Source organism: Amblyomma maculatum, chromosome 1, assembly GCF_055883805.1.
Source record: "Amblyomma maculatum isolate TAMU_Amacu chromosome 1, ASM5588380v1, whole genome shotgun sequence".
In the NCBI taxonomy this organism is placed as follows: Eukaryota; Metazoa; Arthropoda; class Arachnida; order Ixodida; family Ixodidae; genus Amblyomma; species Amblyomma maculatum.
In genome coordinates this window covers 316,083,226-316,098,378 of record NC_139344.1, presented here as the reverse complement: position 1 = coordinate 316,098,378, position 15,153 = coordinate 316,083,226, and the positions used below count along the sequence as shown (strand labels likewise).

General features: G+C 48.4%; 2 protein-coding genes across 8 annotated transcripts in view; both read right to left on the bottom strand.

Annotated features, from left to right (window-relative positions):
• The window catches only part of hyd (E3 ubiquitin-protein ligase hyd), a 264,107-nt gene that overhangs the window by 135,422 nt on the left and 113,532 nt on the right, over positions 1–15,153 (bottom strand). For all 7 annotated transcript variants that reach the window (XM_084607224.1, XM_084607031.1, XM_084607166.1 and 4 more), the window contains exons 20-21: positions 9,034–9,154; positions 2,945–3,200 (exon numbers count right to left, since the gene is read on the bottom strand). In XM_084607224.1, the coding sequence (XP_084463350.1) occupies positions 2,945–3,200; positions 9,034–9,154 (377 nt within the window). The remainder of the gene's footprint in view (positions 1–2,944; positions 3,201–9,033; positions 9,155–15,153) is intronic.
• Positions 3,362–6,767, bottom strand: LOC146207185 (uncharacterized). The gene has a single exon (XM_084607462.1). The coding sequence runs from the start codon at positions 6,157–6,159 to the stop codon at positions 4,225–4,227; it is 1,935 nt and encodes a 644-aa protein (XP_084463588.1). The 5' UTR covers positions 6,160–6,767; the 3' UTR covers positions 3,362–4,224.

Genomic DNA, 15,153 nt, shown 5'->3' with positions numbered 1-15,153 from the left:
AGACACTGCAGAAATAACGCCAGCTGCCATGACGACACATGCATAATAGACAGGCTGTCGGCTGCATAAAGTTTTTGAATGGCTCTTTTTCATGCTTTGGTGTTTCATAAGCCTAATACCTCATCCTTGACTGTTTCGATCCAAGAAATACAGTGAAAGCTCGTTAATATGAACCTCGTTAATTTGAACCTCGATAATTCGAATTTTCGGATAATTCGAACTACACTACTTGGTCCGGCCAAGCTCCATAGAGATCTGTGTATAAAAAAGGCCCGTTAATTCGAACGAGAGTCGGTTCCGCTACAGATAATTCGAACTACGCGCCGCCGCTTCTGGGCGGCTTGGCGCACATCACGCGGCAAAAAAAAAAAACAGTAAAGAAACCCCTCCGCGATCGGTAGGCATAATTAGAGGCTGCGCACGTCGAAAACGGGGACAGAATAAGGAACCAGGTAAAACCATGGAAGAGTGGGTAAAACTTAAATGGCGCCATGACCGGCGTGGCGGCCAGCGGCGTTGGGAGGGGACGCGGCCGCGGCAAGGTCAGTGCATGGCCGCGCGGCGGCGGCTGCCTGCTCTCTCTTCTGCGCAACCTCCGTAGCTAGCAACTAAATACTCGTTAATTCCAACCCTGTTAATTTGGAAATGGGGATAAGTACTGTCGGCGCGGTCCCAGCCAATGCCCATAAAAGGCTATGATCTCGAATGGGCACTATGGGTTAAACTTTTTTTTTTTTTGCGATAGCCATCCATCCTTCCACCCATCAGTCGTCAACGGAAGCACGCGAGTCAGCCGCGATCATGACGCCGGCTTTTAGCACCGTTCGCTACGATGATTGGAGTGGCAGTAGACGGCGCCGCCCGCCCAAGTCGCTCACAGCATGATAAAGCGAACGCTTTGAACGCTTTATCCTAGACTCATTCCGCGGCTACATAACCGACCGTCTGAAAAAAGCGGTAGCGTACGCGGGATGCGACCTGGTCATCATTCCGGGCGAATTGACACCTATTCTGCAGCCACTGGATGTGGCGCTGAACTAGCCATTCAAAGACTGCATCGGTGCATTCTACAACGAGTGGCTCCAGCAAGAAAACCCAGACACCAACAGGGTGGCTGAAGCGAGCTTCTTTGGGCGAAGTGGCTCAAAGGGTCAACGATGCGATGCCTGGTATGGACTACCAACAGACATGGTCTCTGCGGCATTCTCCACATGCGGCATCTCGGCACCGCTTCCAACGACCAGCAGCAGCAGTGGCTCATAAAATGATGATCGCGACTGTGTCCTCACAAGCGACGACAGATGTCTCGTGAACGAATAAATGTTTCTTTATGACTCAGCCTTCTGAAATACTTTTTGTGTGAGCTAGGACCACAGGGTGCGACAGCGTCGACCTAATTTTTTTTTTTTTTTTGCAAATAGGGGGTCGACTTGTAATCGGAGACGACTTATACCGTATTTACTCGCATAATGATCACACTCGCGTAGTGATCGCACCCCTGAATTTTGAGGTCAAAATTCCATTTTTTAAATTCCCCGCGTAATGATCGCACCCCGAACATGGAGCCGCCTGGTGGTTGATCTGCAGTCATCCCGCAGCGAATGCATTCCGACGAGTTCCCAACCTAGTCTAGTAACGTTGGAGTTCCCATGATTCCATGCTTTGCGGCGTTCGCCATTTTGCAATTCGGCAGCGTCGTAGCGTGCTTTGTGTTTTTGTGAGAGTTTACGCCATTTCACCATGGGGCGGTATGCCAGTTACACCGCTGCGTTCAAGCTCAAGGCTGTCGACTATGCACTGGAGCATGGCAACCGCGCTGCTGGTAGGCATTTCGGCGTGGACGAAATGAGGATACGCTATTAGAAGAAGCAACGCGAGAAGCTGATGGCTACGAACAAGACACTGCGGGCTTTCCGTGGACCCAAAACGGGCAAGTTCCCTAGTGTTGAGGAGGCGGTCCTAGAATACGTGAGGGACCTGCGCAAGGATGGTTGTGCTGTGTCATTAGAAATGATAAAGACTCAGGCGCGCAGAACTGCCAGGAAGCTGGGAATCGCCGCAAAGGATTTCTGCGCTAGCTCCGGTTGGACGACTCGCTTTATGCCACGGAATGGACTTTCCCTGAGGCGGCGGACGTCGTTGTGCCAGCGGCTCCCAGCTGCGTATGAAAGCAAAGTGATAGACTTCCATCACATCGTCACTAGGCTTCGCGAAAAATGCGGTTACCTGAAAGAGCTGCGCACAGACATTGCAGTCATTCCTGGCGGCCTGACTTCGCTGCTGCAGCCTCTCGACGTGTCTTTGAACAAACCGTTCAAGGACAACGTTCGACGACTTTATGCTGAGTGGATGGCGATGGGCCAGCATGATTTGACGCCGAGCGGAAAGATTAGAAGGCCATCCGTGGAGATGCTGTGCTCGTGGATCACGGAAGCGTGGAGCAGTATCCCCGACGAGGTAGTGGCTAAGAGTTTTAAGAAGACAGGCATATCTAACGCTTTGGATGGAACGGAAGATAACTTCCTGTGGGATTGTGAAGATGCTCCCAGTGACGACACTGCCGTTTCCGATGAGTCGTGCAGCAGTGAAAGCGAGGATGGTGAGGATTCAGACTTTGATTAGAGTACTGACGAAAAAAAATAAATGGGCATTGTGCACTCCATGTGATGCTTAATGTGCGTGTTTATTGCGAAGGTAAGCCTTACTCAGCTTTTATTTTTGGTTGTAATCGAGATATATGTTCCAAGACGTCTGACCTGCAACTTGTTTGCGTTTTCGGTGGTCAAAAATTTTTTGTAGAAAATTTACCCCGCGTAATGATCGCACCCCGAAATTTGCGTCAGTATTTTAAAAAAAAAAGTGCGATCATTATGCGAGTAAATACGGTAATCGGCAATTTACGGTACTGTGGAGGAAGTTCACTGCCTTCTGCTGTCCTCCTCACCTGGTTGATGTGCTCGGCCCCTGTCCAGGTGAAGCTGCAGGTGTCGTTGCAGCACAGCACGTGCAGGGGCGAGTCATCGGGGGCTGAGCCGGGAGGGTAGAGCATGTTCTGCAGGGCTCTGCGTGATGACCCCTCCCCTCCACCTGCTCCGCCAGAGTCCTGCAGCACCCGCTGCGCTGCATCCAGCAGCAGCAGGGCAGCATGGTATGCCCGCCCACACACCGCTGTCATGAAAGGCGTGCAGCCCTGGGCATCCCTGCACGCAGCCATGCAAGCACTTCATCACATTCTTAGCAAAACACGACAAGAAAGGCGGACTGCAGTGCAGGACAGATGTCTTCAAAGCTTTTAGAAGTGTCTGTTAGAGAACAGTGCAGCATCGTGGATACGAGGAGATGCTATGATACAACTCTATTTAAGGGGAGACACTGGTCTTAAAATGAAAATTTTTATTTTTAGAGATATAATAACGAAATTGGGTGTGTATATGTATTTCTTCCTCCTGTTTTCAAAAATGTAATTAGTTTTACTCTATCTCAATTAGTTCTAATGTTATTGGGAAATAACCAAAGCCTAATTTGGTAATTTCTTACGGGTCGTTAGGACAGTTTCCCTCAATATTTTTTCGTTCCGATTAAAATGTAGTTGTAGCCAAAGACCTGCCATGTGGAGCTATGCTATTTATATTATCATTGATGTACATCACAGTATAAAAATATTCAATTATGTAGATGCCCCACAATTCGAAAATATAATTAGCTGACACTATTGTTCAATAAATTTGATATGTTCAACTTAGCAATATAAAAATAGCATAGCTCCACAGTTCAAACCTTTCTGAATTCAACGGTATAAGATTTATTAAAATTGCACCACAAAAACCCAATGAAAAGTTCCGTAAGGCTAGTCATGTCACCAAAAAACATGAAGCTGAGAAAAACTCATTTGAAGTTTTGACACCGAGTGCAGAAAATATTGGAAAGAATCTTCGACAACAGATGTTACTCAGATGTTCCCTATCAGTTTCCCTACAAAACAAAACAAAAAGTGTCTTATTCCATCCAAGGAAACATTTAAAAAAAAAATGTCGAATGTGTAAGTGTGATGTAATTATAGAGGTTACTTTCGAGAAGTTAGGGGTTTACTTTTTTTTTTTTTTTTTTTTTTTGAGGTGAAAGAGGACCGGAGCCAAGGAGACTAGAGCTCCACCAGGCAAACAGTTGGGTGGCCCTGAAAAGGACCGTTGGGTGCGATGCTCGAGCGGTTGGCCGCTAACGTCTTCAAAGGAGTCCCGGGCTGTAGTCTCCAGTGGCTCCCGTTTTGTGCCGCCTTGCAAGAGCCTCTTTTGTGTTGGTGCTCTTCTGTTGAGCTTCATTTGCCTTGCGCAAACGTAGTGCATCTTTTTCGATGCTTCGGCGAACATGGCAATCTCCAGCTTCATAGCCTAGACTTGTAGCGATGGCTACGTTGGTTGCCCTTCTCCCTTGGTTGTAAACAGCAACCGCCTCAGCAGCAGCTCGTTTCACACTTTTCAGTGAAGCATTCCCGTTCTTTGAAGTTTGGGTCCAGATAACAGAGTGTAGGCTCTCACTCGCATTCTGCGTCTTTCCCTCACTGCAGCGTGCCAGCAGGTGCTCATCGCTGAGCCTGGCAAACACTGGCTCCAGAGCGGCCCTAACCGAAGCCGGGAGGGCACTCTTGTGCGGAGGTGGAACGTCACCATTAGTCAAGGCTCTATTATACTTGCACCAAGAGTCAGCACCCTCGGGGCACTTCGAGTGGTTTGGGGCATCGTCTGTGGATGTCATGTGCAGGAGTGTAGCTTCCACTGCCTTCTTCATGGCTGGAACGTCATTCCTGTTGCTCCTCAGGGCATAGCCGTAGTAGTTCGTGATTTTCTTCATTTTGTCCTGAGTCAGTTTGCCTTTTCCCCCAAGAGACTCACCCAGAGCCTTCTTCCTCTCGACAAGATTCCGGAGTGCAGTCCCCATTCGCTTGTGGACATGGTTGATGCAGTCCTTCTTTTCAATTGGAATGAAGCCGTACACTTCTGCTTCAGACAAGGCATGAAATGTCCGGCTGTCTCCATCGGATAGCACGGTCGTGTAGCGCAGCCCGTGCTTGGCCAGCGACCTCCGAAACATAGTCAGTGCTGCCTCCACTTCCATGCGGCCAGAATTGCAGTCTATGTTTCGTTGGCACTCGTGGGTGGCGAGCCAGGCACTGTACCCTTCATCTTGTGGCTGTGGCCCCAAGGCACATCCAAGGCAGAAATTTGAGTATACAACGTGGTCAATCACGAGACCAGTGTACAGCTCAACAATGCAGCCCACACTGATGTGAGAGGTACGACCACGGGTCATCCAGGAACCATCAAATATCACATCAATGTTCCCGACAGGATTCAAAAAGTCTGCATACAAACTCTTGACGACTGCCGCACTTGCAGCTTCACTTGCGGTCGCTGTACTCTCACAGGCTTCCACAAAAGTTTTCAGGTGTCCCTGAAAGGTCTTGTGGTGCAGGCCTCGGTGTGAGAGGTTCATACAAGCACAGAAGTCCGCAAGGGCAGTCACGCCTTTGCCAATTGTCTGTATGCCCTTCATTGCCCTCATGTTGACTTCGAAGGGAGTGATGGTGGCAGCTCCGCTTATTCTTGGGGAAGAGAACTGCTTCTGTTCGAAATCGCAGTTTTCGCAGACAAGCAGAAGCTTTACAGCAAGGCCGTACTCCTTATCTGCTGCCTTGCTCAAACGCAGACTTCCTGTGCCGCAGGTTCCGCACTTCGCTTGCGCGAAAAAATTGTTCAAAACCTTCAAGTCCACAATCACGAATTGGGTACCAGCATCAGCTGTCTGGTAATTCGAACTGACGCCAAGAAGATCAAACTTGCGCTGGGTTGCAGACTTTTCCGACAGAACGGACTTTGCTTGCGCCGATCGCTCAACACGCTGCGCCTGCTCGGTCGACGAATAGTACACAGCATCAACACGAAGTGTACCACGATCCGAGTTACGATTCGTGCTGCAACTTGGTCCCGCGGTGTCGTCATCGGGCAGCGTGCTTGATGTACCCGGCGGATCCAACGAGTCCGGCACTGCAGGCCCCGGCGACGCACTGGTGGCCGCTGCCTGCTGTTTTTTGTTCCACGGACGTTTCTTCCGGCTTCCAAAAGCTCGTTGCGTGCTCGGTTTCAATCGACTGTCTCCCGGCATCTCGATCGCAAAGAGAAACTCCCGGCACAAGGCGGAAACACGGCGTGTAAAGAAACACGAGCGCAAAAACAGACGCGCACGAAGCGAAAAACAGACGCGCACGAAGCGACAGCCACAGCGGCGAACGCAAGAGAAAGAAAAAAAAAATGACGTAGACGGTCACACCAGCCAATGGGAGGCGCGGAACGGCGCGCGTCGCGCGCGCGCCGCGTGCGAGCCAATCAGCGACCCGAAAACGGCCTTCGGGAAACCGGCCCGAACCGCCGCTCTGCTTGAGCGACGCCATTTTGAGATAGCTCAAATTGCGCACAAAGAAACCAGCTTCAAAACAAGCCCAAGATGGCGGCGATCGGCCGGCTGCAACGCCGGCGGCGCCCGCGGGAAGTTCGAACAAAGTCTCTCTTTTCGGGGCCATTTCGTCGCTGCCGTGGTGTTTTGAAAGCCGATTTTATCGCATTTCCCGACCGAATTCAGCGTTAATAATTTTACTGTAGATGCTCGAAAGGATAAACCTTCCGAAAATGAGTTTTTCCCAAAATCGACTTTTTGACCATTTTCGACCGTTTTAAGACCCGCGTCTCCCCTTAAGGGGGACATGGCTCTTAAAGCAATTTTTCTTAATTTTCGACCAAACTTGATAAAACCAGGTAGTCTGATTCAGTTTCTTGAGCTGATTTCAAATATGTAACTATTTTTCCAATTGGCCAATTGGTTCAAAAGATAGATGAAATTATTTGTTCACAATTTGCAGAAACAATGAAAAAGTAACCACACTAAAAAAATTCATTTGACACTTTGCTAGGTACCAGAAAGCATAATGTATACGATGTTAGGAGCACTTTTTTGATAAAACAAATATTAGCGATGTTATAGCATTTCAAAGTCCACCATTCAAATGTGGGTGCCCTACTGTCTGACCTAGAGCAAAATTTGAACATTTTTTAAACGTAAATTGCAAAATCTGCTCCTAGCATCGTGTGCTTAGCACTTTTAGCTACATGCCACAACAAAAATTATGGTTCTACCACCATTGAAAGCAGAGATATCGCTTCTGCAAATAAGCAGGAAGTCAAGAATCGGTGTTTTGAGGAAACGAGAAAAAAAGAGATTGGCTCTCTTTTAATTAAAAATGTAGAGAAAATACTGCAATATTTTGCAATGTAAGTGACTAGAAGGCACCAGGGATGTAGTCAGACTGACTATGGCCAACCAAATGGCGTTTTTTGAAAGCATGCTGCATGTCCACACTTGTTTACAGATGCCACTGCTCGGCAGTGGTCTTCCTCTGCCATGCGCTTCATGCTTGGTGTCCCAGGGTTGAGGTGCAGCTCTTTCGATATTGCTGCAGAGGAGTTTTGGCAACCAGCATTATATCTCATTACAGCCTCAGCCATAGCAGCTTGCACCGTGAACAGTGAGGCATGCTGTTCTTTTCGTGCCAGTGACCATATCAGGGAGTGAGTGGAGACATTCATTGGTGTTTTGAGTGCTGCCCCGTTGGCACTGCTAAAAAAGCCTTTCATCAGACAGGCACACATAAATGGGCAATAAGGCCTCACGTACGTGCTGAGGCAGATTTTAGCGGTGCTTAGGGGCTGTCTCACCCTTAGCTCTTGCTGCATTTTGCCGGCACCATGAGCTTGGTCCTGGTGGGCAATAGCTGTGGTCCGACACCAAGTCATTTGATGTTATGTGGTGATAAGCGGCCATCACTGCCCTGTTGATTCCTAGCACATCACCAGTGTCAGTATTCAGGGCCCAGCCATAGTAGCTTGTCAACTTTGCCACTAGGTCCGCGGTCAGTTTGCCTTTACCACCAAGGCTCTCCAAACCAGGGCCCTTATGTTTTGTGATGAGGTTTCGCAAGCTCGTGCCCATCAGTTTCTGTACATGGTTGATACAGTCTCCTTTCTCAACTGAAATGTACCCATACACCCGGGCATCCTGCAGCGCAAGAAAAGCGCGGCTGTCACCATCTGAGAGTAGGGTGGTGTATCTCAGATTGTGCCGTTGCAGTGATCTCTGGAAGAGGGTGAGGGGCTGCAATATTTCGGCGTCGCGCCGAATGCGGCTGCTGTCCGGAATGCATTCACTCGTCGGCGATCCGGTTAGGCCTAAGTCCACTTCGGTACTGTCCACGGTTTCGGCATCACTTGCTGTTGGCGGCAGACTATTCTCGATGCCGGCCGAAGGAACTGAGCGCTTCTTGAAGTTGTAGGCCGATCGTTTCTTCTTTTTGGCAAACTTGTGACTCGTGGCAAACTTCGGCGTTGCTTCCGACATTGTGCCGTATTCGTCACAACCCTACGTCTGAACAAGGAGAGACGTGTCGCCTGCGGAGGAGCAGACGACGGCAACTTTGCACGGCCAATCACAGCGCACTTTTCAATCACGTGTGCTAGCTCGACGAATAGAACCGCGCGTTGGGACTTTTTTTATGCTCGGATTTCAACGTCACCAGCCGCTCTTTCCAACAAGACCAAGATGGCTGTGATCGCGCGTGTAGAAAATGACCTACGCGCCTCGGAAAAAAACGTTTTTTCGCGGATTTCAGCTGACAGTGATGCCATAGATTGATTCTTTGGCCCAAATAATGCACCGAGAGATTTAAAACCTGGCGAATTAAAGGAATAATAGCTACAGATTCTGAAAATGTCAGTTTCAAAAAATAGATTTTTTTGCTATTTTTTCGTCTCAAACAGCCGTGTCCCCCCTTAAGGAAAGGAACAGCCAGTCGGACACATCATACAGCAGGCACTGAACTAGTGCTACCAGTTCCCCCCTGTTCCAAAGCCTCGTTTAGGATCATTGAAGGCCCTAAAGCTAATGCAAGGCCTTCAAGCCAATAGCCATTGTGCTTGAGTATCACCTCACCTGGCCATCAGCAGCTCCTTTAGGTGCAGCCTCAGCGCAACAGCATCGCAGAGGAAGAACAGGATGGTCAGGGCAGCATTGCGGTCCCCGTGCTCCCCTTTGCTTGCCTGTGGCAGAAGACCTGCATTGCCATCATGAGACACGATGCACCTTAACACGTGAAACTCTCCCTGCACTTGAGCAATTAAAGGAAAGAGGGACCTTGGAGGCAAAAAAAAAAAAAACACAAAAAGAAAAAAAAAAACGATTTTGCAGATACAGAGGAATGCCACTTGAACGAAAGTCACTTATACGAAGTAATCAGTTGTACGAACTTTATTAAATCCCCCCACCGAAGTTCTATTAAACGCTATGCCAACACCCTTCATTTTAACTAAATTAGTTATTGCTCATTTCAGTTCTACGAACAGAGAGGGGTTGCGCTACCCATGTGAAAAAATCATTTCTTTTTTTTTTACTTTTTGATTTTGTACACGAGGATGCAAATTTTTGCACCAGACTCCATGGTGCGATTTAACCGGACGGGCGGGCTTCGCGCAAATGTTTACTTAGGCAAAATGTGCTCTTCTGACCAACAGTGGTTTGTCTTCAGCTTTCGTTTTCTTTAAATGGAATCAAAATACAACCACCAAGACCGCCATTTGTTATTTCCTAGAGAAGTTGGCGTGCAAAACGGTTGAGCATAGTAGCATTCTGCTGTTATCTATCTCGGACGCAACAAACATGATTTCATTACGTGCTATGACATGGCCCAAACGGATAAGCAGCAGTTTTACGCACACCTATAGGGACCGGGCGCCCGTCGTATGGCGCCACCATCGCCTCGGCGGAAGAGCACCACCTGCGGGAAAACGTGTGCTAGCGGAATGCCGACATAGCGGAGCGACGCGGTCGATTTCATTCAGGGAGGCGCACTCGTGCAAGTCTCTACCCGTTGTTCTGCGGTGTGGCTTTCAAAGCTTAAGTAATCGTTTTTTTGACCAGGATAATCATGAAAAAGAGAAAAGCCGATCTCGGCAGGGAGTGGGCATTTTCAGAACTGCCCGGTGCATGATATTTTTCGCATACACTCGGAAATGCCGCTTGGGCAAGATTTTGCCTTGCATTAGGAACGCCTTTGAAAACATCCTCGGTGACATGACCTGCGCGTGATACTACGCAGCAATCTTTTTTTTTTTTTTTTTCGAAAACCACCAGGAGATCAATTATCACCAAGCCTTGAAGCGATGACGCCGCAATAGCAGTAATCGCAATGGTCTAGAGCTAGTTTGTGAAAAATGAAAAAAACAGTAGGCTGGAATGATTCAGAAGAGAGCGATAGTTGATGATTTTCCATCTTCAGCCTTGCAATGAGAGCGGAAAGTTGGGCTAGTTGGTTACATGCATACTGAGAAGTTTGTGCATGGACACAAAGACAAGAGAGAAAAAACAAAGATGAGCGCTAACTCACAACTGAAGTTTATTATAGACAAAAGCCCAAATCAATAGGAAGGTACAACAAAAACCAAACAATGTTGACAAGAAGAAAAATGTGTTACACAAGATATCTTAGTGATACTTTCATAATCTCGCACAGGTATCAACGTTTTCTTGGAAGCAAAAGCTGCTTGAGAATGGCGAAAAAAGGCCTAACCTACTCTTTGTCATTTATAGTTTGACTGCACAAAATATATTAACCACGGCTTGCATAACTTTACTTGTTTACTTCATTGCAAAATCTGGACACAGCAATGTGCGCGAAAAGTCTGCCTGTGGCGTGCAATCGTTCATATTTTTTTCTTCCTTGCTAATAACGTTAGGACTAATTACACTGTTGCCATATTGAGCATTATGTGCACAACAGATCCAAAAACGAAATAAATTAATAACATCAAATAATTAGGCAGTTTGTTCTCTCGAGGACTCACACTCCCCCACTATTGTTAGTTTGCAGTTAGCGAATGAGATAAAGACGTCTGTAAAATGCAAAGTGTGTGACAGTGACATAAGCATTGACAAATCCAAAATAGAATACAGACTTGCCATCACACTGAATTGTTCACGAGACTTGTTCTCAACTTCGTTGAGATAAGCAATATTTGCGCCGCTCCAAAAGAGGACGTCCCTACATACCCAGCAAGGAAGCAGAACTACATCTCAAAAAATACAAACAAGAAGGAGGCCGAGTCTGCCCTGATCTTATTTCAGTTGTCACTACAGCAGCACAACCTCCGTTATACCACAATGCTCTCGGACGGAGACAATCGCATGTTTACCACATTGAAAGAAGTGGAACTGTATGAATATATCGAAATCCAGAAGGAAGATTGCGTAAATCATGCTCTGCAACCAGGTCATGTGGAAAACCGGTTGCCTCCCCCTTTGCCGCGACCGATCACCACCACCCCAACGAGCTTCGTTGCAGTGCCGGCTGGAAGAGGAGACCAGCGATGGGTGCGCCAAGACGATAAAGAGCTTCTGGATCCAGCCGGCAACGAGAGCGGTTGTCTCCCGCCACCCTCTCCCGGCAAACGCCGGGGGATAGCGGGCACGGAGTATGCAGCACACACGGGAGGACCATCGTGCCCGACCAATGGCGAAGCGACCGGTAAATATCGCACGATCTCACCACCTCCCACGGCAGACGCCGTGGTATGGGTTTGTCCGAAGAATGTGGCACGCACGGGAGATCCCGGCCGCCATATTCACGGCACGTGCAAATGTCCGCCGCCGAAGTAGCACTCCTATTCCCCAGCCGGTGAGTCAAAAGTCCTCCTTATGTAGCCTTATCCTTCCAAGGAAAACCTTGTTGATGTATAGCTAGCTAGCATGCTCTGTATTATTTGCAAGTGCAATAAATAGCATTGGAGTATCAACGCTGTGTCTTCCCCGTCCTTTTCCCTTTGTTCCCCTCTGCGGGTCGCTAGCGAGGATGCTGCACCCGCGGAGTGGCGGCAAGACGGAAGTCCATCCTCCTTAAGGGGGGACGCTACCCTTGAACACCAACTTTTTTATTTCTTGAGGTATTTGAATGAAATTTTCACGGTATGCTCATAGTACACACATTTGAAGAACTGCCAAGTTTCATGGAGCTGGGCTCATTGGTTCTCAAGTTAGAGGAGTATATCAAGATAGTTTACATAGGTCCCTAGGGCCAGGCCTGGAGAATTTGCAAAATGTGCTAGCAGTGTGAAATTTGTTATAGTCATTCCTGGATAGTTTGTCCAGGGCAAGACAATACCCTTTTTCTAAATTTCCTCTCTGAAATATTTTAGTACAGCCCCAAATTTAGTGTTAAAATTTACACCTGACTTAACGATATTTTAATTCAATGCCCCTAATTACACATAAAATATTTCGAAAAAAAAAAAAAAAAACGAATTGTCTTGCCCTCAGAAGTTTACTTAGGTATGTAACAAAAAAAACCTCATGAAAATCCAATAAGCGGTTCTTGAGATATGACTTTCCCTAGCAGCCACACCGCGCAAAAAATTGATTCTGAGAAAACGGCTCTCAAAGGTTGAGAAAACAACAACTTTTTTGTTTCTCAAGGTATCATGATGAAATTTTCAGGGCAGGCTCATGACATTACCAAATGAAAAACCACCAAGTAGAAGTGCATAGAATTATGCATGCTAGTTCTCAAGTTACAGAAGCATATCAAATTGGTTCTAATAGGTCTTTTATATCAGGCCTGGAGAAATTGCGAAAGGCACTGGCATTATGCAATTTGTCATGCTGATTCCTAGATAGGTTCCTCAGGGCAAGACAAAGCCCTTTTTCTAAATTTTCTTGCTGAAAAATAGCATACAACTGGATTTTTTGTTATCAACTAGACCTATGTTGATTAATCAAATTATTAATGACAAATTCCAGACATAATATTTTGAATACATGGGCTTGCCTTGCCCTCAAAAATTTATTCAGGTACAGTCGAGCCCACTTAAGACGAACACTCGCTTATCACCAGTCCGGTGCGACCGTCCAAAATATACATTAGGGCTATGGCGCTCCGTCTCGGCTACAACGAACGTCTGTGCGACTAGCTGATCGGCTACAGCGAATGCCTTGGTGCCGCGGGCCACTTTCCACATGCTGAGATCCGTCAATCCTGTGCTCTGCAAGTCGCGACAATTGACATTCCCGATTCCCCCGCGGCATTTCGCCCAAGGCATGATGGGCGGTGCAGACGCAGCAAGCGGCTTCCCGGTTTATCTCTCGCGGCATCTCGCCGGACACACGAGGAGCGGCCCAAACGCGGCAAGCGACTTCCCGGGTTATCTTCCGCGGCATAAGCTCCGAAACGAGAAAAAATAAAGCTAGTTATGACTGCACTGAACGCATGTCGAATCTCGAGGCATCATGAGCGACCACGCAACATTTAACACGTTGCACGAAACCGTTCAGAGGGCACGACAAGAGATCGTAAATCTGGCGATCGCAAAAAATGGCGAAAGCGAACACAATGCATGAAGTACAAAGACAGCCTACAACTGCAAAGAGCCGGAGCAGACGACGCGGGGAGGTAGCCGGCGGAGACTGAGGCGTCAGCGGCCGCAGCAGCCAATAGTAGTCGCCCGATTCCCCGCGTTCTCGCGAAGCGTGCGCTTTGCTCAACCGCAGCCTTGAATTCGAGCGCAGGAAACTTGAAAGCCGCCACGAGGCTCCTAATCGGAAGCAAGCCCCCGCCTCGACCGCGCCGCCGTAGCCGCCGCCGAAGGTGGCAGAAGAAAGCGCAAGAATTCACAAACAAAACAAGACCAAGATGGCAGCTCTCAGTTCAGCGGCGGTCTCGTTTTCATGGACGCCAGCACGTGAGGGCGTCCATTGGAAGACGACTTGAGCTCCGCGCAGCTCCAAGCGCACCACATCCCCGTGCCCCTCTCGTCAACAGCCTCGCACTACGATGCAGCGAGACTCATCATCGCTCGCTACGTTCGCCGCCAACACCCTGACAAGCGTGTGGCCACCAACCAGCGCATCGGACTACTCGACGCGAGAGCCATCGACCGTGGGGACTTTGTATGCCTCCTGCGTCTGCGCATCGGTTGTGTGCGGACTGCAGAACGAATGTCGCGCCTCCACCATGTTCCCAATGCAGTGTGTGTTCTGTGCAGTGCCCCCAAAGAAACCTTCGAGCACTTGCTCTGTGTCTGCCCCTCCCTGCAACAACAGCGAGCTGCCCTTCAACTGGGCTACCGTCATCTGGGACTTCCCTCCTAAACCCTCAGTGAACTGCTGCACCCGTCAGCCAAACTGCTGCCCTCAGCCTCCTCCTTGTCTTTCCGGAGGACACCCAACTTCGCCCCCGCCTCTAACACCGCAGGTGCGAGCCCCTCTGGCATTGCCGCACCATTTCTTCCCCCTGCCACCCTTTGCCATCGCTCCCCCTCACTATTTATAACTTCTCTTCACCTACCCCTCCCCTGCACAGCCCCGTTGCGGTGGTCCCTAATCTGCACTAGGAGACAGTTATAGGGCTGTGCCCCCAATTTCTTCACTCACCCCCCTCCTAATCAACCTCAAGTCTCAGTTCAGCGGGAGAGGAATGGCGCGAGCGCGAAGTTCGGGAATTTTCGGCGCTTGCTCGCTGCTCCGCGGCTTGTTAAATAATTAATTTCGAGTATTTCTATCGCGAGTTGGGCATTGATAATTACAGAAATGGTAGTTTATAAGACATACTAGCGGAATATATAATCTTCCAAAAATCTACTGTTTCGCGATTTTTCAGTTTTCAGAGGTCGCGTCCCCCCTTAAAGGGACACTAAAAACAGCCAAAGATGGTATGAAAATCTAATAAACTACATTTGGTGACACTGTCGCCGCATATCCGGCAGCAAAAAATCGAATAATTGCTGAGATATTGCGATAAGAAGTTGAGATTTTTTCTTGTTCCCGTTGGTCGAATTCAAAAAGTGCCCTCCGACTACGTAGTTGAAGCTGAGTGACGCACACTATGACGTAAGCGGAGACTCCGTGATAACTAGCAAGCCGGCGCGGCCCGCGGCGTCGCATCCCTCAAGGGCCAACATGGCAACAGCGTACTCGCAATGACGGCCTCAGCCGAAATAAATAAAACGATGAAGAGAGTATTTTACCGAGCGATGGGCCCATAAAGGAAGAAAAAAAAAACCGCTTGTA